We start from the raw sequence: 21475 nt of genomic DNA, 5'->3' as shown, positions 1-21475 counted from the left end.
TAAAAAAAAAAAAAAAAAAGAATTTTCCAGAGTATGGCTAGACATCATGGTAAGACTTCAAAAGACTCAGGAACTGGGTTAAAAAAGCTTGATTCCTGGCTTGGTAAGGTCCTTGATGTGCCTCTTACAATGGGAGTCTATCGCTCAGAAGTCATATTAATAGAAAAGGAAGATCAGGTGCCATTACTGAAATAAAAGTACTTAACCTTTTATTCTTCCCTCAATGTACATCTAGTTTCACATTAACTTTATAGAAACTATTTGACTATTGAATATTTGAATGAATGAAATTCGAATGAAATAGTGTTTATACTTACACTTGATTTTTCTAAAATATGACATTTAAGAATGGATACTCACCTTGAGAACACCTGGGAATTGTACTCACCCTTTACCAATACCCTCCTCCATACTCCTATAGCATTACCACCAAACCACCACAAAAATAAAAAAGAGAAATTTTTAAAATAACAAAACTGACAGATGTGAATTCACTAAAATTATTAGGAAGATTTAAAGTTCTATGGTTTCACAACTTTCTTAAAATGCTTGAATTTTAAAGATCTCTAGAAACTTTTTTTAAATAAAAGTTTTATTGGAGAAAAATAGAACCACCACGTACACAGGGAAAAGAGCACAAAAATTTAACTGATACAGAACAACTGAAATTCACAATTACCCAATGTTGTTTGCAATTACTTTTCAATGTCTTAAACAGCTCCCCTCAACTTGTTTTTAAAATTCTTGCCAATTTTTCAGTTGAAACAGCATCAAGTTTTCAAAAAATTAAGAGCCTCAGGGAAGGGACCAGCTTTGAAGATAACAAAAGTGACACCAAGAGTCTCCTCCTAATAGGGACCAATTCTACCTAAAAATGCCTTAAGAGTAACTATTGAGTCTTGTGGAATAGTCTATATATCTCAGAGACCATCAGGGATGAATTAGGACATGGACATAAATGGTCCAGTGTAGAGAGAGGACAAACAGAATAGCTGCATTTCCTTGTCAGATGAGTTCATGCAAGGAAACCAGGGAGAAGCTGAGAAAATAGAGGCAATGGCTGCTCAAAAAGAATTAGGAAGGCATTCTAAATACCACATACTGTTAACAGTGTGCAAGCTGATGCAATTAGAGAGAAACGGGCAACTTTTTTTTATAACAGCTGGTCACAAATCTTGAGAATTCAAGAAAACAATCAATAGTAGACACAAGAGCCAAGTCTCCTCAGTTGACGGTTAGGACCTAGGTATTCTTCCAGACACCTCCAAACAGTCAAGAGAACATACTGCTGCCAAAAGCATCAAAGCAATTCTGATTTTTAAAAAATCCAAACAAAATTTTCTGCTTCTCCTCCAAGATCAGTTCCCTTCAAGGAAAAACAAGGAAGCAAAAAAAACAAAACAAAACAACCCAACCACCAAACCCACAAAACCAACCAACCAACCAACACCCCACGGATGCTAAAGAGAAGCCTTTTTACTCACATTACAAATTTGAGTAACAATACTTTTGCTATTTTCTATGTATGAACAATCCTAGGACATTCCCCTGAAAAGCAGATGTCCAGTGGCTATGAGAACTCTTCAAGAAATTTTGAAAGGAGTAAGATCAGCATAATACAGATTTTGAAATTCCCAACTAGGGGGTATATGGTGAAAATAAAGGAAGACCTTTACATCTATGTCTTTAGGAAGTTAGAAGGATGAAAGGTTTATTTAGCAAAACGGAGAGTTGGGGTGCTTCCCAAAAAAACTTTGGTAGAGAAAACAGGAATGCTAAATCCTAGGAAGCCTGTAACAATCTAATAATTGGTCCAAGTTGAAGATAAAACTGTCCAAACAACATTAAAGTCTAAAGGAAATTGAAAACTAGTTGATGAATTTTTGCTCTTATTAAAATTTACAAAACACATGGGTTTTGGTCTCTTTTGCAATATTCATATTGTTTTCATTTTTCGTATCAAGAGTTGGGTTTTTCTCTCCTACCATGTTCTTCTAGTACAGCTGATCAGCAATTTTCTATTTCAGCTATTTTTATAAGTACCTGTTAATCAGAACAGTAAACAGGGCTAAGCCATATACACACATCCCATGGTCACAAACAGAACATCTTAGGATGTGCATATACAAGAGATTATGTAAGCAACTGTCCCTCTACTTGAAAACTTGTTTCCAAATAAGTTTTTTTTAAACATCCCTTTCAGTGTAACAGAACATTACTTAGTAAAATATCAATAGCTATGACAACTTATTTTTCTTTTCAAGGGAAATCACAAAACAGGTGAACAACCAAGTCCAGGGTGGTTTTTCTATTTGATAAATACATCCAGAACTCTGTACAGTAAATAAAGTTTGCATGCAGTTTAAGTATCTTTAAATGACATTTTAAGCAAATAAACCCTTTGCTTCATAATTAATGGTGTATAAGAACCCCCCCTCCTTTTTTAATAGCCATTGGACCTCTTCCCCAGTTCCAAAGAGGAATCATGAAGACCAGGTACTTTCTTAAGAATTTTCTGCACATCATACTAAATAACATGCAAAGAGTTCAACAACATTCTTCTTAAAGGTTAAGTATTAACTCTTTAAATGGGCATGTTAACCACTGAAAAAGTCGACTCAACTATTTCCATTACACTGCTTCATTTGGTCATTGGTAGTATAAAAGAAGTCAAACAATATAGGATCAACAGGTTAGTTTATCCACTGGCTACTGTGTATGATACCAAATATTTGGAGGCCAAGGTTTTATGCGATATAATTGTACTGGTTTGGATTTTCTTTATCTCTTTCCATGTAGTCCCGATCAATTAAGGATTCTATTCTCTTCTTAAGATCAGCAGGCTGTAAGAGAAGGCAAATTTTCAGTGTAAACCTTATACATAGGCTCAAGCCATGTACCAATACCCCATTAAAAAAAAAGAAGTTTGGGGCGCCTGGGTGGCTCAGTGGGTTAAGCCGCTGCCTTCGGCTCAGGTCGTGATCTCAGGGTCCTGGGATCGAGTCCCGCATCGGGCTCTCTGCTCAGTGGGGAGCCTGCTTCCTCCTCTCTCTCTCTGCCTGCCTCTCTGCCTACTTGTGATCCCCCTCTGTCAAATAAATAAATAAAATCTTTAAAAAAAAAAAAAAAAAAGAAGTTTGGGCTCACTGATTTAATGTATTTAATCTCCCTATTTTTTAAAAGAGAAAAAGTATAATGAAATAAAACCAGATTAAGAAATATTTTTATACTATACATATACTGTCACATCTTGTCATATCATTACACAATACTTTGTTACTTTCTATCCTAAAGAGGTTTTTTGAGGGGTGCCTGGGTGGCTCAGTGGGTTAAAGCCTCTGTCTTGAGCTCAGGTCATGACCAGGGTTCTGGGATCGAGCCCCGCATTGGGCTCTCTGCTCAGCGGGGAGCCTGCTTCCCCCTCTCTCTCTGCCTACTTGTGATCTCTGTCTGTCAATTAAATAAACAAAATAAAAAAAAATCTTTAAAAAAAAAGAGGTCTTTTGAGAACCAGCTCTTCTCTGCACAAATACAAAAGACTAACTTAATCATAACTTTCACAGAAGGAATACATCATAGTTCGGAAAAACAGAATTGCTATTTAGTTTTGCCAACAGAGTTTGAGAAGATAAGTAGGCCCTAAATTTGGGCAAAAGCTAGTTCGCAAAGTCAGGATGCATTTTTATAAATTAAGCTAAAAACTGTACTATAAAAAACACTATTTACAAGAATGCTATAACAAACGGTCTGATAAGTGAATTACCTCACAGTTTAGGTCTCGGTATTTCAGGTTTACTTGTATTTAAGTTTTACCTGTTACCTACTATAACAGTGTGGATTTCTGAATCCTACTTGTGGTTGAAAACTTCTAACTTGTTCTCATGATTGCATTCTTAGCTCTTAGAAGACAAAATTTCACTGTCTTTTACATGTAGCCTATAAAAAGAATATAATCTTGCTGACAGAATTTTTCATAGTGCACTTGATTAGAGAAGAGTAAAGAGCAAAAGTAGTTTGAGGGCGGTCAAAAACCAAATTTTATTTATTTATTTATTTATTAAATTTTAAAAAAGATTTTATTTATTTGACAGAGATCTCAAGTAGGCAGAGAGGCAGGCAGAGAGAGAGGGGAGGAAGCAGGCTTCCTGCTGAGCAGAGAGCCCAATGCGGGGCTAGATCCCAGGATCCTGGGATCATAACCCGAGCCAAAGGCAGAGGCCTTAACCCACTGAGCCACCCAGGTCCCTCTAAAAACCAGTATTTATTATACTGATCCTTTAATTGCCTCAGTGACCTCTTTGGCTGAAGGTGAAAGGGTTTAAGGCAGAACATAATGCTAAGAGTGTGGTAATGAGAAGGCAGGCTTAGGTTTGGAGAAGACAGAAAGCCTGCCTTATTAGCATTAATAGCTAACAAGCACTTACTATGCCAGGCCCAGTGCTAAGTTTTGTACATAGATCGTATCTCATTTAAGCCCCACGATGAACCTATGAGGTACGTACTATTATCATCCTCATTTTGCAAAACATGGTGAAGTGATTTACCTAAGCCCAAAGCTCCTAAGAACCTAAAGAGCCAAGAGTCTATCCAAACTCTACAAAGTACTTATCATCACAAAAGTTTGGGAACCTTCTTAAGAAAAACTTGGAAAACGGACCAATAAAACACCACACTGTCTAAACCTCTTTATTATTGGACATTTATACCGGAGCACATCCATTTAAATGACCAATTTCAGGTTGCCAGAACAATTGCTAAACTTTTCAAAAAGATGCCTGATGACTAATTATCTGTAGAGAGTTTTTAATGAACACTTATATAAGCTAACTAGACAGAAGATTAAAGTAACCAAATCCATCAAAATATCAAGGGATTTCAAAAAGAAAAAAAGTAACAAAATCACAAAGCTCAAAGGAAATACTGTGAATGAACCTGAAAATTTCACACTCATTTAGCAGCTAAACTTTCAGATATAAGAGCCCTTCTAGTGTTCCCCTTTGTCACAGTTACCCACATATGCTAACAAAGGGGTCTTTTTGGGAGGGGGTGTCACATATGAGCATGAGAAATGAGTTTTGTCCCTCCAAATGGTCTTGAGGCTTTAATCTATGTTTTTAAAGATTTGTGTCTGAAAACGTAATGTGTTCTCTTTCACATATTACAAGCTCAATTCAAAAACAAAGAAGAACCTACCTTTACTGGAAATTTCAGCTGGTTGTACACTTCCGAAACAAGAAGATTGTGGCTAAGTGTCTTTCTCATCTTCATAATTCGAACAATTGCAGCATCAATTTGATACTGTCTGTCTTGAAATACTCTTTCTGTAGTGCTTGCTTGTTCCTCAACCTAACAAAAAAGTTTTTAAACTTAGCAACTGTACCTAAAGTGAAACTTGCTTACACAAAACCTATTAATGATTTAAATATACTGATTTATTTTAAAAAACCTTATAAATACAGATGACAGAAAAAAACCTACAACAACTCCTTTCTGTCCTAATTATATTGTCCTGTACCAATGAAGTAATGCCAATATTAGTTAACAGAAAAATACCACTTAAAGTTGCCTTTTTAGAAGTAAGAGATGGCTGATGTAGCATTTACCATTTTCTTTTACTTTGTCCTCAAAATCTTCTAAATGTGTCACAAGGGGTTACTGACCAGATTTCTGTAGGACATTAGCTTATCTGCAAAACAGACTGCCTCCGATCTGTGACTTAAAGAATGGTACTAGCTAAGCGAACTAGAGTCAAACTTTTTAAAAATTAATTTTTATTTTATAATACATAAACCAGAAATGTGGTGTTAGTGATTACATTTGTTCAATACTAACAGAAATTTAGGTGTTTATGAGATAGTTTATCAATTTTAATGCTAAAACAAAAATGTCCATCTTTAGCACCTAAGTTAAAAGAATAGTTTGGGCTTTTTATAGCCAATTTCTTTCTGATATGGCATGAATATTTTAAAAGAATACGGTACTCTTCTAAAAGTATCGCACCTTTGATGTGAATGTGAATAAGACAGGAAAACTTGTCTAAGATACTGACTTCTATCCCACATTAAAACTTTTCCTCATGTACTATATTAAACCTTGGAATTGAAACCAAATCGTTTCAGGAAATGCTGCAGATGTTTGTTTCTGTAATAAAAGTCTCTTATAAATTCAAATGACAAAAAACCCCAGAAACTTCACTGTTATTCAAAGAAATACTAAATAAATCATTCAGAGATTTTACTCAGCAAGTTGGCAAAGATTTAAAAAAGAAAATGTCTTTACTGCTGGTAAGGGCACCATTAAGACAGGCATTCTCACTGCTAGATGGAGTATAAATTGGTCCAGTATTTCTGGAACACAATACGACATCATTTTTAAGACTCTTACAATGCTCATACTTTTTAACCCCAAAGAAGTACTTCCATGAATTCATTATAAAGTCTCAGAGAGATTAAGATTTAGGTACAAAGATGTTTCTTGCAGTTTTATTGACAAGACTAAGAAATTATTAATTTAATTGCTCAACAGGCATTGGTTGAATAAATTATAATGGCCATGTAAAAGAACACTGTGTGGCCATCTGCCATTTTATGAAGGTATTTAGTGGCATGGAAACTCTGAAGATTTAACGTTAAGCAAAAAACAAACAAACAAACAAACAAAAAACCAGAATATAAATCCTGAGTGAACTTCCCCCCAAAAACTTCAAGATCAAGTACTGAAATATATTGAGCTAGATACAGGCACAGAAAATGTTAGTTGGTGGCTGTAGTACAGGTGTAAAATCCTCCATATAAATAATTATTATGAACACGTCTAATTCCAGGGCATCAGAACAAGGAGAATGCAAAAGAGATACCGTTTCTTTCATCTGGATTTGATTGATCTTTATCCTGAAAAGTTTGTGTTTGAAATCATCATTACAAATGAACTTGTCACCATCTTCAATATCTTTGCCCTTTGGATTTTTTGCCAGAACTCTAGCTTTGCCACAGGCCAATGACTGCAGTGTTCTCCTTAATTCTCCATCCTCTGAAGAACAAACAGTGGATTTGTTATTTGTTACTAGTTCATCAACACAAACCACTACATTCACTCCAATCTACTAACCCATCCCTCTATTAAAATGGTTTCCTTTTTCTCCCCAAGGTCATCAGTGACTTCCTCTTTGTCCTAACCAATGCCTTTCTCCCTGTGGTCCTCTAAAGACTTTAAATGATTCCATGTGTATAACTACCAAATCTTCAGAAATAATATCTCACTTCCTTCTAATCGCACATTCAAAAGACACCTCCAAGCATGCCCGGGTGGCTCAGTCCATTAAGCGTCTGCCTTTGGCTCAGGTCATGATCCCAGGGTCCTGGGACTAAGTTCTGCATTGGGCTCCTTGCTCAGTGGGGAGCCTGCTTTGACTTCTACCTGCCACTCCTCCTGCTTGTGCTCTGACAAACAAAATCTTTTTAAAAAATCTTAAAAAAAATACCTCTACGTGGCTGTTTTACTCCAATATGTCCAAAGTTTAATTCATAATCTTCCCCAAAAAACTGCGTCCTCTTTCCACTTGTTAGCCTGAAACTACCAATCCACTCTGGTGTGCAACCCTGGTGTCATCTTTAACTATTCCTTCCCTTTCATCCTTCACAGACCTGGCAATTACTCCCTTAGAGATAGATGTCTCCTCTCCATTCTCACTGGCCTCATTCTAAACTAAGCCCCTTATCACTTTATGTCTGAACTACCCCCACGAGTTTCTGGACTGGCATCTCTTCAACCCACAAGCTGCCCTATTATCTATTGATTCCAGGTAAATTGTCCAAACAAGCCACTTCTATTATGTCTCATACTTGAGACCTTATAGAGCGGGTTTCATCTGCTAGATCTGCAAGGCTTTCCACAAGTAGGCTCTATTCATCGTACCTATCTATCTTTGTAGCTCACTATCTGATGCTGTAGTTAAATACTTCATGACTCCTGCCCACACGGTGCTCATTCCTAGTGCTAAGCCTTTTCTCCCACTACCTCCCCTGGCAGCTTCTGCCATCTCCCTAACTAAAACTTGAAAGCCCACCTCAAATATCACCTCCTTCATGAAGGAGTTCCCAATTATACCAGCCCACAGACATCTCCTGCTTCACTGAAATCCTAACACATTCCTAGTCAGCACCACAAATTGGTAACTTACTGGTTGTGAAATTATTACAAATGTCATTTCCCCCTTTCCCCATGAGTGCTGAGGAGAGGGATTATTCCTCTGTATCCCCCCAGAGCCCTTAACCTAGTGGAATGCACACAGTAGACACCGAATAATGCTTGCTAATTGACTGATTCAACACAAACCTATTCCAGTAGCCTGCTTGATTTCTTCTAAACTGAACTCCTCTCCCTCGTTAAACATTAGCAGCACCAGGGTTTGGAAAAGAGAGACCTGGAGTTCTTTTTTACCCTGTTGGAGAAACAGCAGTATTTAGCCATCATTTTTTTAACATACATGAAAATTAATCAAATATCTAATCTTTAACAGGAAAAACATTTTTCAATTAGTAGACTCAGAAACATGGATTAACATTATCCAGAAAAGCCAGTATGTTCAGTGTAGGGTTTAGGTGTGAGCCTATCTTAAACAGGAAGGATTGGGTGACCTTTTTATAGGTCTTTTTTTTAAGCCTTATAATTAAAACAGAACAACAAAGTAATGAAAATTAATAACTCAGCCTTACGTGTCATTACAGATTATTTTTCACAAGCAGCAAGAAATCACTATTTCAAATGCATTTTCAACTTGTTGGATTCAAATTAGTCATGAAAAGCTGCAGGGATTTTTTGAAATTAGATATGGGAACTGTTCTCCTTTACACCCACTCTATTCTCTAGCTCCCAGCAACAATAAGTTTCTTGTCAAGAAGCAGCAATGAGAATTCTGCATCCACAGGTAGGGAAAGGATGGCAGGAAAAGGGTGACTGGTTTTAGGTTTTGTAGCAGGGCCAATTCAACCACGAAGAAGATCACCTTCTTAGGATACACACAGAGCTATGAAAAGCAGTAACTCTGTCAGGTATTTAGGATAAACTTTAAAACAGCTTAAACCTTCCAGTGAAGAGGAATGACCTCTTGGTGAGCACAGCACAACATACACAGGAGTTGAATCACTATGCTGTACACGTGAAACTAATATAACATTGTATGTCAACTTTAATAAAAAAACTTTTCAAGGAAAAAAAAGGAGGACCTCAACATCAAAGACAAAGATGAAAACTAGCCTTGGGGAACATCTACTTACCTCTTTAAATTCTGCCTTTAGTACACAGTGCCCTAGGGTTGACTGCCATTGAAGTTTCCGGCCACTATGTTTGCCTAGGTAAAATGTCTTGAAAATCTCCTGAAGTTTCACCATCTGCAATAAATAAAATACAGCTTCATTTAAGCTCTGTATCCAGTATCACTTTTCACCATTCTTTATATTTACCTCATGTGTAACAGTTTCTACAAGTTTTTAGTATCGGGTTTTATACCCAGTAGCTGCACTGATCACTCTGATATAAGGTAATGGTCTCCCAACTACCAAATCTAATGGCATTATCAATCAGTTTTTATACTCTTTGATCTCTGCAACATTTAAACATCCGACTTTTGAAACATTTACCTCCAATGGCTTTTGTGCCTCCAAACCATACTAGTTTCTTTATCTCACTATTTCTTCTTCACTGGTTTCCTTCAAAGGTTCCTCTTCCTACCATATGCAAAATGTGAACCTTTTCCAAAGTTCTGTCTCAGTCCTTTTCTTCCTATTTCTATCTTCCTCTAATGAGGGAGATCTCTACCCCACTGGCTTCCATGATCATCTCCATGAAAGAGTCTCAATACCTATCTCTAGCCTTAACCCCCTTTCTAAGCTTCAGTCCCGAGTTTAAGACAGTTCCCTAAAACTTAGAACGGATTTACCCACTCACTCAGCAATCCAACCTCCAGGTGATAAATAAGCAAAATTTCTGAGAGCTAGGTAGACCTGGGGAACTAAAAGAAGAGTCAGAGAAATTGGCCCTGAACCCAGAAACTTAACATCATAAACTATGCTCTAATGATATAAGTACGAGAGTCATATGAAAAGAAAAGCAAAATATTAAAACAGTTGGCATTTGGTACTGGTGTGCTTACTGACACAGACTTTTAGAAAGTATTTATTTTTCAAAGACAAGCAAAACAGAAGCTTTATGTATTTCTATGCTTATAACTCAAGTCCTGAACAGCAACTCTTACCTCTGGTGGTAAATGGACTTCCATAGGCACATATGTTGGCCAATAACCCATTGTCAGGATATTCACAGTTAATTCAATATTCCCAGGTACATTCTGGTTCTGCATATACTACAATAAGATCAACATATACATTGAGATCTTAAGAATAAAAGTGCGTACATTTCATGTCATACTAAATGACCCATTCAAGAAGTTTCCCATTACAAAATTAGATGCAAACACTGAGCATCTTTAAAATAAAATGCAACTGGGGTGCCTGGGTGGCTCAGTGGGTTAAGCCTCTGCCTCTGGCTCAGGTTGTGATCTCAGGGTCCTGGGATCGAGCCCCGCATTGGGCTCTCTACTCAGCAGGGAGCCTGCTTCACCCCTCTCTTTGCCTGCCTCTCTGCCTACTTATGATCTCTGTCAAATAAATAAATAAAATCTTAAAAAAAAAAGTTAAGAGGCAACTGTCATAAAAGGACTATAAATGAAACCTTTATCAAATATACTAGCTAATATTTTATTACAATGGCACACAAGGATGACATGACCTTGTTAGAGGCATTATTGACTTAATTTCTCACTTTAGGCTGGGCTGTTATAGGTAGAATCTCATTCTCCTTTTTTTTTTTTTAAAGATTTATTTATTTGAGAGAAAGTGGGAGAGAGAGAGAAGAGAGAGGAGGGTCAGAGGGAGAAGGAGGCTTCCCGCTAAGCAGGGAGCCTGAAGCGGGACTCAATCCTGGAACTCTGGTACCATGACCTGAGCCCAAGGCAGTTGTTTAACCAACTGAGCCACCCAGGCACCCCTCATTCTCCATTCTTTTCCCCCACCACCTGTAGTCCCCACCTTTGGAGACCTCTATGTGACTTGAAACACCTTGTAGCAAACCCCCATTCCTCACCCCACCAGCCAACCCAAGTCTCCGGTTTTTCACTTGCTCCACTGCATGTTTGCAGGGGGTGACCTGAGGAGGGGAAGGAAGAAGAAGGGGAAAGGGCAAAGCAGATAAACCCTACTCTGTCACTACTATAGGACCATGATCTTGCTCGTGTGGCCCACTCTCAGCTCCTACCATAGCAGCAATATAGTGGTAAAGAAGTCATTACTAAAACCCTGAGAGGAAAATCTAATTTGTGATCACTATTACCTATGCTTTTAAGTATTTCAAAACCACCTTCTACCAAAATCTGCAATATTACAGATCTAGCTTTTCATTCTCAATGTCCCCCAAAGGCCTTATACAAACATTCTATCACCTCTCCTCCTTCCCTACTGACAGCTTTAAACATACCAATCACCAAAAGCGACTAGATGCTAGCAAAAGCCCTGTTCTCATGATCTAGCTATAGTTTTTCTTGTCCTGACTTCAGTCAACACATTTTGTTTTTTGTTACTGTGGCTAGACATACTGGGAATAAGTTCTGAAGTAGGTCAAATCATTTTGTTGGTGATTTTTTTTGCTCTAATGTGAGTATCATCTAAGCTGTTATAACGTATTTACAAATACAGGTTTCTATTTATCCTCTTCAGTGCAAATCACAAGAAGATAACTAAATATAGTTAAGTTTGAGAAATTAAGAGTTTAACTCACTTTTACCTGTTTGAACTGAATCATGATGTCTTTAGAAAGCTCCATGTCTTTAAACATTCCTTCAAGTTTGCTGGTGAAAGCAGCTCCACATTCTATTAAAAATATTTATACATTTATAATATTTTAAAGTGGTAAAAACAAAGAATATTGAAAATGAGAAATATAAAACTTACTTTAGCATGAAATATTATCACAAAAATGAAAAAATCCTTACCCTAAAGTATATGCCCCACTAATTCAGAGTCAAACTCTTTAATCCTGCAGTAACCTTATCTACTATTCAGGCTTAAGATAAATGGAAATATTTATACAAATAATAAAAACAAGAACAATGCTTTATTTTTTTTAAAAAACTGCAGCAGCTCTGGATATGTACACTAGGTTGGAAACCTCATGAGCTTAATTTACATTTTCATCATATGAACAATGATTAATCAAAGAGGCAATTAAAGAGCAAAAATTAAGCCAACATTTTCCCTCAGAGATCAAAGAAAAGGAACAGAAAGATGACAATCATACCATGTTTAAGTTTGGACAGCATCGATTTTTCAGCATCTACAGATGCACTCTTCCCAACTAGCAGGCGCTTGGCTAAATCTTTCTTATAGAAGGCCTCGAAAACATCCTTACCTATGTTAAATAATAAAATACAACTCATAAGAGTCCAATAAAAAGTTCTGACAAAAATTGCTCTAATGTGCTTAATAAATCACACCATTACTCCAAGTTATTTAAATTTATACATTTGTCCCTAGTTCATTACGCAACAGACATTAAAGGTAGATACTATGTTGGTTATTCCAAAAGTTCTTTGCTGTAAAGAATTAAGACTGCATTAACTTTTCTTTAAAAAAAAAAAACTTTAGTCAGTTGGTGGCTTTAGCATCAACAGAAATTAAAACAAGTAGCAAAAATCAACGCTCTTAATAAATGGAATAAGTAGTAGCATAAGGCAATTAAGCAATATTCCTCAAGTACCCTAATGAATTAAATGCAACAAAAATAATACAATTTTCAATATCTAACTCCCAAATAAATTGTCCCTCCTGATTGACTATACTTGATAGTTTCTCTGCTGAGTGTTCTGTTTCAAAAGAAAAATTTTAAAAAACACTTACCATAGATAAATCTAAATATGATCATAATTTTATCCAACATTTTTTCAAGTTCTTCATCTGTAGCTTCTTTGTTGCCTGCACGAAGCTTTGAATCTACATACTTAGCTAAAATGGGGGGAAAGTTCATTGTTTAGTGATCATATTTAGGGATCATGAGTATCTATAAGGTACCAGACACTATATATACCTGAATAGGAGTGTGATACACTGAGTTTTTAATGTTCCAGAGGTATACATACATTTTTTAAAGTCTCTAAAGTCAAGGACAGCAAGTGACTTATTCACTGCCACAGAGCTAATAAATACCAGAGCCTGAACTCAAACCCAAGTCTCCTGGATCCCATAATGTACTTTCCACTTCCACTATCTTGATGCATATTAAAATGGGGTAGTGGTATCTTGGGAGGGGGGATAGTGTATACAGAACCATGCTGGAGTCATCAAAGCCCCTGAAGATGGTCAGGAGGTCCAAGATGGCAGCACAGGAAGAGCCTGAACTCACCTCCTCCCATGAACACACTCCCAGCTACAGCTACATGGGACATTTCCTTTTTTTTTTTTTAAGATTTTTTAATTTATTAGACAGACAGAGTTCACAAGTAGGCAGAGAGGCAGGCAGAGAAAGAGAAAGCAGGAAGCAGATACCCCGCTGAGCGGAAAGCCCGATGTGGGGCTCTGGGGCTCGATCCCAGGACCCTGGGACCATGACCTGAACGGAAGGCAGAGCCACCCAGGCGCCCCAGGACATTTCCTTTTGAAAAACATCTGAAAACTAGATGAACTGTTCTCCACAACAAAGGATAAGAAGATCACTTCAAGATAGGTAGGAGAGGCAGAGACCACACAGGTATAGCAACACACAATAGGGAAAGATTTCACCAGACAGGTGCTTCTCTTGGAGGAATAAGGGGTTGGTGTCTTACTTCAGGCACCCTGGCCCCAGTGATCTGCACCACAGAAAGAAGCACCTGAAACATCTGACTTAAAAAACCAACAGAACTGATTTCCGGGGATCCCAAAGTGCTAAAGGAAATGGAGAGTCCACTCTTAGGGGACCCTCTTATTGCCTGGCTCACCCCAAGACCCAGTGAAAAAACAGCAGTTTGAAAAGGACCTACACTATGTGTGAAAGATACATTTGCTGACCTGAGGGCGTATCAGCTGGAGAGGCAGGATACAGCTAATATGCTCCCTAGAGATCAAGGTGCTGGCAGATACCACCACAGCACTTTCCACATAGCCTCCTAGCTGAATTCAACAATACACTGAAAGGATCATACACCATGATCAAGTGGGATTTATTTAGGGGATGAAAGGATGGTTCAATATTCACAGATCAGTCAACATGATATACCACATTAACCAAATTAAAGATAAAGATCATATGATCATCAACAGACATAGAAAAAGCATTTGATGAAATTCAACATTCATTTAGGATAAAAAAATCTCAACAAAGTGGGTATAGCACGAACATACTTCGACAAAATAAAGGCCATATATGACATACCCACAGCTAATCTCATACTCAACAGAAAAGCTGAAAGCTTTTCCTCTAAGATCAGGAATGAGACAAAAATACCCACTATCTCCACTCTTACTCAACATCGTATTGAAGTCTCATCACAGCAAGTAGGAAAGGAAAAGAAATAAAAGGCCTAACAAAGTGGAAAGGAAGAAGTAAAACTGTCACTATCTGCACATGACATGACACTAGAAGAAAACCCTAAAGACCGAGGAGCTATTAGAATAAATTAATTCAGTAAAGTTGCAGAAAACAAAATATACAAAAGTCTGTTGTGTTTCTATACACTAATAATGAACTATCAGGAAGAGAACTCAAGAAAACAATCCCATTTACAACTGCATCAAAAAGAATAAAATACAAGAGCAGTGGATTAAGCATCTGACTCTTGGTTTCAGCTTAGCTCGGGATCTCAGGCTCGGAAAAAGGAATCCCTCGCCAGGCTCTATGCTCGGCGTGGAGTCTGCATTAAGACTCTCTCTCCCTCTCACTCTGCCCCTTTCCACTGCTCTCTCTCAAATAAATAGATCTTTAAAAAATAAATAATAAAATACCTAAAAGTAAATTTTTTGAAAAGATTTCATCTGTTTATTTGAGAGAGAGAGCACAAGCAGGGGAGGGGTAGAGGGAGAGAGAGAGAAGCAGACTCCTTGCTGAGTAGGGAGCCTAACACAGGGCTTGATCCTAGGACCCATGAAATCGTGACCTAAGCCAAAGGCAGCCACTTAACTGACTGAGCCACCCAGGTGCCCACCCTAAAAATAAATTTAACCAAGGAGGTGAAAGACCTGTACATGGAAAACTACAAGATACTGATGAAAGAAACTGAAGATAGAAAAAGAAATGGAAAAATATATCATTCTCATGGATCAGAGGACTTACTAATGTTAGTATGTCCATACCACCTGAAGTAATCTACAGATTCAATGCAATCCCTATTAAAATTCCAATGGTATTTTCCACAAAACTATAACAAGTAATTTAAAAGTAGGAATGGAACCACAAAAGATCCCAAATAACTAATCTCGAGAAATAATAAGGCCAGAGGTATCATGCTCCAATTTCAAACTATACTACGAAACTGTAGTAATCAGTGCTCACTTTGGCAGCATATATAACAAAAACTGGAAGGATACAGAGATTAGAGTGGCCCCTTGCAAGGATGACATACAAATTCATGAAGCATTTCATAGTTATCTTTTTAATTTTTTATTTTTTAAAAGATTTTATTTATTTATTTGACAGAGAGAGAGACAGTGAGAGAGGGAACACAAGCAGAGGAAGTGGGAGAGGGAGAAGCAGGCTTCCCGAGTGGGAACCCGATGTCAGGCTCAATCCCAGGGCTCTGGAATCATGACTTGAGCCGAAGACAGATGCTTAATGACTGAGCTACCCAGGAGCCCCACATTCCATATTTAAAAAAAACAAACAAATTTTTAAAAAACCCTATAGTACTAATCAAAACAGTATGGTATTAACACATAAAGAGACATACATATCAATGAATAGAGAACCCAGATATAGACCCATGCTTATATGGTCAATTAATTTATACCAAAGGAGGCAAGAATATACGATGGGAAAAAAGTCAAGTCTCTTCAATAAATGGTATTGGGAAACCTGGACAGCCACACACAAAAGAATTAAACTGGATCAGGATCTTACACCATACAAAAAAAATTAACTCAAAATGGATTAGAGACTTGAATGTCTTTTTAATGGATGGATGAAGACCTGAAACTATAAAACTCCTAGAAGAGAAAACAGGCTGTAGACTCCTGGATATAGGTCTAAGCAGTGTTTTTTTTTTTTTCTAAATCTGACTCCAAATGCAAAAATAAACAGAGGACTTCAAACTAAAAAGCTTCTGCACAGAGAAGGAAACCATCAACAAAATGAAAAGGAAACCTTTTTGGGAAAAGATGGAATGAAGATATCTGCAAATCATATATCCTATAGGGTATAAAGAACCCAAAATAAAGAACCCATACAACTCACTTAACCAAAAAATCCATTAAAAAATTGGCAGAAGATATAAATGTCTTTTTCCAAAGACAAACAGATGGCCAACAAGCACATGAAAATATGCTCAATATCACTAATCAACAAGGAAATGCAAATCAAAATCATACTGGGGTATCAACTCACATCTGTCATAATAGCTAGTATGGAAAAGACAAAAAATGGTGCTGGTGAAGATGTGGAGAAAAGGGAATCCTTGTGCACTGTTGGTGGGAATGCAAACTGGTGCAGCCACTGTGGAAAACATTATGCAGGTTCCTCAGAAAATTAATAGAGCCACACCATATGACTGAGCAATTCCACTACAAAGATAATGCGAACACTAATTCAAAAACATGCACACCTAGGGGCGCCTGGGTGGCTCAGTGGGTTAAGCCACTGCCTTTGGCTCAGGTCATGATCTCAGGGTCCTGGGGTTGAGTCCTGCATTGGGCTCTCTGCTCATCAGGGAGCCTGCTTCCTCCTCTCTCTCTGCCTGCCTCTCTGCCTACTTGTGATCTCTCTCTGTCAAATAAATAAATAAAATCTTAAAAAAAAAAACGTGCACACCTCTATGTTCACTACAGCATTACCTACAATATCCAAGGTAGGGAAACAACCTAAGTGTTCATCAATGGATGAATGGATAAAGAAGGGTGTGTGTGGGTGTGTGTGTAACAGAATACTACTCAGCCATGAAAAGAAAGAAATCTTGCCTTCTGCAGTAACATGGATCTTAAGGGTTTTATGCTAAGTGAAATGAAGAAAGAGAAATAAGACAAATACCACGTGATTTCACTTACATGTGGAATCTAAAAAACAGAACAAAACCAAAATTCAGACCCAATTCAGACAACAGATTGGTGGATGCCAGAGCGAAGGGGGGTTGGGGTGCCAAAATGGATAAAGGTGATAAAGTACAAATTCAGCTATAAGATAAGTCAGTCATGGGGATGTAATATACAGCATAGGGAATACAGTCCACAAACATTGTATTAACTCCGTAAGGGGACAGATGGTAACTAGGCTTATTGCAGTGACCATTTCACAATGCATTCAAACACTGAATCACTATGTTGTACATCTAGAAACTCACATAATATTGTATGTCAAGAACATCCCAAAAAAAAAAAAAAAAAGCCACTGAAAGACCTCGCCCATCCTCTGGGGTGTCCATTTCACACTGATGTTAAGCAATCTTAAACACTACTTATTAAAACAAACCAGATGCATCACAGAGTAAAAGGCAAATTTTGTTAATAAATTAAAGGGTAAATAGTAGACCAATGAAATTTCATCCTTCTGGCAGAAGACACTAGACTTTCATCACAGGGTACCTCTCTTTCTGAAATTAAAGGGTAGTTTAGTAGGGAAATCTGAGAAACACTGCTGTATACCATAGCCTTATACTACATGGGCCCAAATTATTAAGCTTATTTTTTGTCCTGGACGTTTGTCCTTGCAGGCTAGAAACTAATTTCTTGCTACCCTCTCTTGTAGCATGAAGTGTGGGGTTCTAGAAGTAGCACCCTGCCCCACCTCTAAATTGCTACAGGCTTAGAAAACAGGTATCCAGCTTAGTATAAATAAGAGCAAATAGGGTTTAATGTATTATCTTATAAAGAACATTATGTTTGACACGTGAACTTGAGATGTTCTTTACGTTGAAGGACTTATTTCTTATATCTAGGTTCTTAGAAACTAACTACCTCTTAAGCAACCCCAAATAAAGGTGTTAAACTACACACCCTTGTCAAAATTTCAAACTGACTGAAATTTTATGAGTAAAAGAACATTAAATAGCTGGGAAAAAAAAGACTGGAAAAATACCTATAAGTTCAGCAGGCTTGTTCGGTCTTTTGTTAATGAATGTCTCAAATGCTTCCTTCATGGCATTGATAAATTTTTCATTTTTCAGAAAGCAAATATCAATTATATGGTCAACCTTATCTTTAAAATCCAGCAATTCTTGAACCATGGTTTTATCTTTTTCAGGATTAATTACAATAGTGCTGCCAAATGCCTAAAAAACAAAAATGACCACTTTTTAAAATTGGGATTATCTCTGATGAAAACAATTCCCAAATCATATTTTAAGTAGGTATACATATTTTTAAAATTCAAAATGTTAGAATAAAACTGTTCTGGAAGTCTGGAAAAGAAAAATAAAATCATTAAACATCAAGACTAATAACCATTTGTCTATAATCACAAAGGAAGGAATGACCCCTACTGGGTGTACAGCATTACAATGGGGCATTATTATGAGCCTCCAGGCTTTTGTCCCTACTTTTAAATTAGTCAGGTTTTAATTTTTTTTTTTTTAATGGCAGTCTGGCTTCAGTGTAAGACTGAAGAAGGGAAAGAAATTTTGGACCCCAAAAAAGTCCTCTTTTGTCCCCCCACATTCACTGTTCTAAATATTAGAGCTAGAAATCCCATCAGACATCAATAAGATAACTTTTTTTGTGGATCTGTCACACAGCTATCATTCTCACGTTGACTGTCCTCAAAACTCCCATTACTTAAAAAAAAACAACTGGGTCTAACATGTAAGAAATGTTTGCTGATATGTACTGAGTGTATAGATTTTAAGACATAAGAGAAAAAATGACAGGTTGTTATTACCTTAATATATTCAATCCACTGCTGCAGGAGAACCTGAACCCCACCTCGAACTCTACTGAAGAGTTGATACAGAAGAGATAAATCTTGAATTCGGTTTTCATCAAGGAGGTTATTTAAGCCTGGATTTTCAAACATTTTGTCATTAAAAATAGTGAACAAAAACGCCAGGCATTTTAATGAAAATTAAGTTAAATTATTATTGTGATACTGATCTAAACTATTACTAGTCTACGAATTTTAATATAAAGATTTGTTCTCTATTAAATCCAAACAGATAAATCACCTTTCCAAATGAAAACTAAATATAGGAAGCCTTAGTTTATATAAATACAAGAACAATTCTATAATTATTTGTGCCACTGAGCATGGTAGCTCAGATATAAACCAATTTGTAAAAACCTATTTACTCAAATACACATTATAAATAACTCACTCGTATGTGCAGTGGCCATACTACATCTGGCACTAATTAGTATATACATCACTGTATTTCAGAGTACTGGATATGGTCTGTAGTATTTCAAAAACCATGCATTAATAAGCCAAGTCTGAACAAGATTCAATGTATCTGATTTTCAGAACGAACTAATAGTATTCTGCATTAAGGTTCTAAAATATACCATTTTATATAAAACAAAAGATGGCTGGACAGAAAGTAAGGTTTCTGCCTATCTCTGGCACTGTCAAAGTAAAATTCAGGGTTTACCCTTATGATCACTCAGGATTAGAAGTGCTTGGTTTTGTAGGGAGAGGGTGGTTGGGTTATGGACATTAGGGAGGGTATGTGCTATGGTGAGTGCTGTGAAGTGTTTAAACCTGGTGATTCACAGACCTGTACCCCTGGGGCTAATAATATATTATATGTTAATAAAAAATAAAAAATTTAAAAATTTTAAAAATATAGCAAAGAAAAAAAAAGAAGTCCTTGGTTTTATACGAGTACACTTTAGTGTAAGAAGAAATTCTTTTCTCTATTGTGGTCTTACAAATTAAGGAAAGAATTCCCACATTCCCTCTTTTGGGGTTTTTTATTGGTGTTAGTGGGCCCCTCTCATTTTCAGTTCCTGTATCTTTAAGTTAAGCCAAGAACCATCTCCTCAAAGTTTACCATTGATACATGGGGAGAAAGGGTTATGTCCATTCTCAGAAAAGCAGCCACAAGTATCAAACTTCTCAAAAGGGTAATCCTTAAGAATTTTTTTTTTTTTTACTTATTTGCTGCTACCATTTTAAAAGTGATCTCTTTACCAACTGGTCAATTACCTTTCTGAAGAATTGCGGTTAGGTGTTCACCTAGAAGTTGTTTTTCTACAGTGGCAATTAATGACTTCCTACAAGGAAAAAAAGGTTTAGAATTACTGACATTTGACTTTGCTGAAAACTTAAAAGTCTTTCTGGGGGTGGGGGTGGGAGAACAAACAGCTTGATGCTGCTGCACCTTTTTTTAAGGAGAGAGCACAAAGGGATGCCTGGCTGGTTCAGACAGTTAGGTGCCTGACTCTCGATTTGGGCTCAGGTCATTTATCTCGGGCTTGTGGAATCAAGCTCCCACATGGCGCTCCACACTCAGAGGGGAGTGTACTTCGGATTTGCTTTCTCCCTCTCCCCCAGTTCTCTCTCTAAAATGGATAAGTAAATCCTTAAAAAAAATAAAATAGAGAGATGGGGGGGGCGCCTGGGTGGCTCAGTGGGTTAAGCCGCTGCCTTCGGCTCAGGTCATGATCTCAGGGTCCTGGGATCGAGTCCCACATTGGGCTCTCTGCTCAGCGGGGGGCCTGCTTCCCTTCCTCTCTATCTGCCTGCCTCTGTCTACTTGTGTTCTCTGTCTGTCAAATAAATAAATAAAATCTTTAAAAAAAAAAAAAAGAGAGAGATGTGGGGAGGAGAGGGAGAGAAAGAATCCCAAGCAGGCTCCACGCTCAGTGTCTGAGCCTGACTCAGGGTTCCATCTCAATACTCTGACATCATGCATAACCTGAGCCAAAAGCAAGAGCAGGGATGCTTAACCAACTGAGGAACCCAAGCACCCCTCAAATAGCTTGTGTTATGTCAATTTCAATATCCCTATCCTCTGTTTAAATGTATTGGTGCTCAGAATTACTTTACTCATACCATAAGAAGGGGGGGCGCCTTGGTGGCTCAGTGGGTTAAGCCTCTGCCTTTGGCTCAAGTCATGGTCTCAGGGTCCTGGGATTGAGCCCTGCATTGGGATCTCTGCTCAGCAGAGAGCTGCTTCCCCCCTCTCTCTGCCTGCCTCTCTGCCTACCTGTGATCTCTTTCTCTCCCTCTGTCAAATAAATAAATAAAATCTTTTTAAAAAATAAGTATTTCCATGGTCTTGCTGTGGCTGGCTTTTTCCAAGTTTCTCTGCTTT

At 37.4% G+C, this 21475-nt stretch overlaps 1 protein-coding gene and 1 non-coding gene across 2 annotated transcripts in view; one reads left to right on the top strand and one right to left on the bottom strand.

Annotated features, from left to right (window-relative positions):
* Positions 1 to 1683: 1683 nt before the first annotated feature.
* CUL4B (cullin 4B) overlaps positions 1684 to 21475 on the bottom strand; it is a 37591-nt gene continuing 17799 nt past the window's right edge. The window contains exons 10-21 of the mRNA XM_059385740.1: positions 20365 to 20432; positions 19102 to 19220; positions 18304 to 18496; positions 12948 to 13052; positions 12349 to 12459; positions 11836 to 11921; positions 10253 to 10360; positions 9276 to 9389; positions 8335 to 8440; positions 6857 to 7029; positions 5194 to 5346; positions 1684 to 2843 (exon numbers count right to left, since the gene is read on the bottom strand). Of these exons, the coding sequence (XP_059241723.1) occupies positions 2748 to 2843; positions 5194 to 5346; positions 6857 to 7029; positions 8335 to 8440; positions 9276 to 9389; positions 10253 to 10360; positions 11836 to 11921; positions 12349 to 12459; positions 12948 to 13052; positions 18304 to 18496; positions 19102 to 19220; positions 20365 to 20432 (1432 nt within the window). The 3' untranslated portion in view covers positions 1684 to 2747. The remainder of the gene's footprint in view (positions 2844 to 5193; positions 5347 to 6856; positions 7030 to 8334; positions 8441 to 9275; positions 9390 to 10252; positions 10361 to 11835; positions 11922 to 12348; positions 12460 to 12947; positions 13053 to 18303; positions 18497 to 19101; positions 19221 to 20364; positions 20433 to 21475) is intronic.
* LOC132007943 (U6 spliceosomal RNA) lies at positions 15566 to 15669 on the top strand. The gene has a single exon (XR_009401492.1). It is a non-coding gene; the product is annotated as a U6 spliceosomal RNA (small nuclear RNA).

This window comes from Mustela nigripes, chromosome X (assembly GCF_022355385.1).
Source record: "Mustela nigripes isolate SB6536 chromosome X, MUSNIG.SB6536, whole genome shotgun sequence".
Lineage (NCBI taxonomy): Eukaryota > Metazoa > Chordata > Mammalia > Carnivora > Mustelidae > Mustela > Mustela nigripes.
Note: the sequence above shows the minus strand (reverse complement) of the source record. Positions and strands in the feature narration are given on the sequence as shown.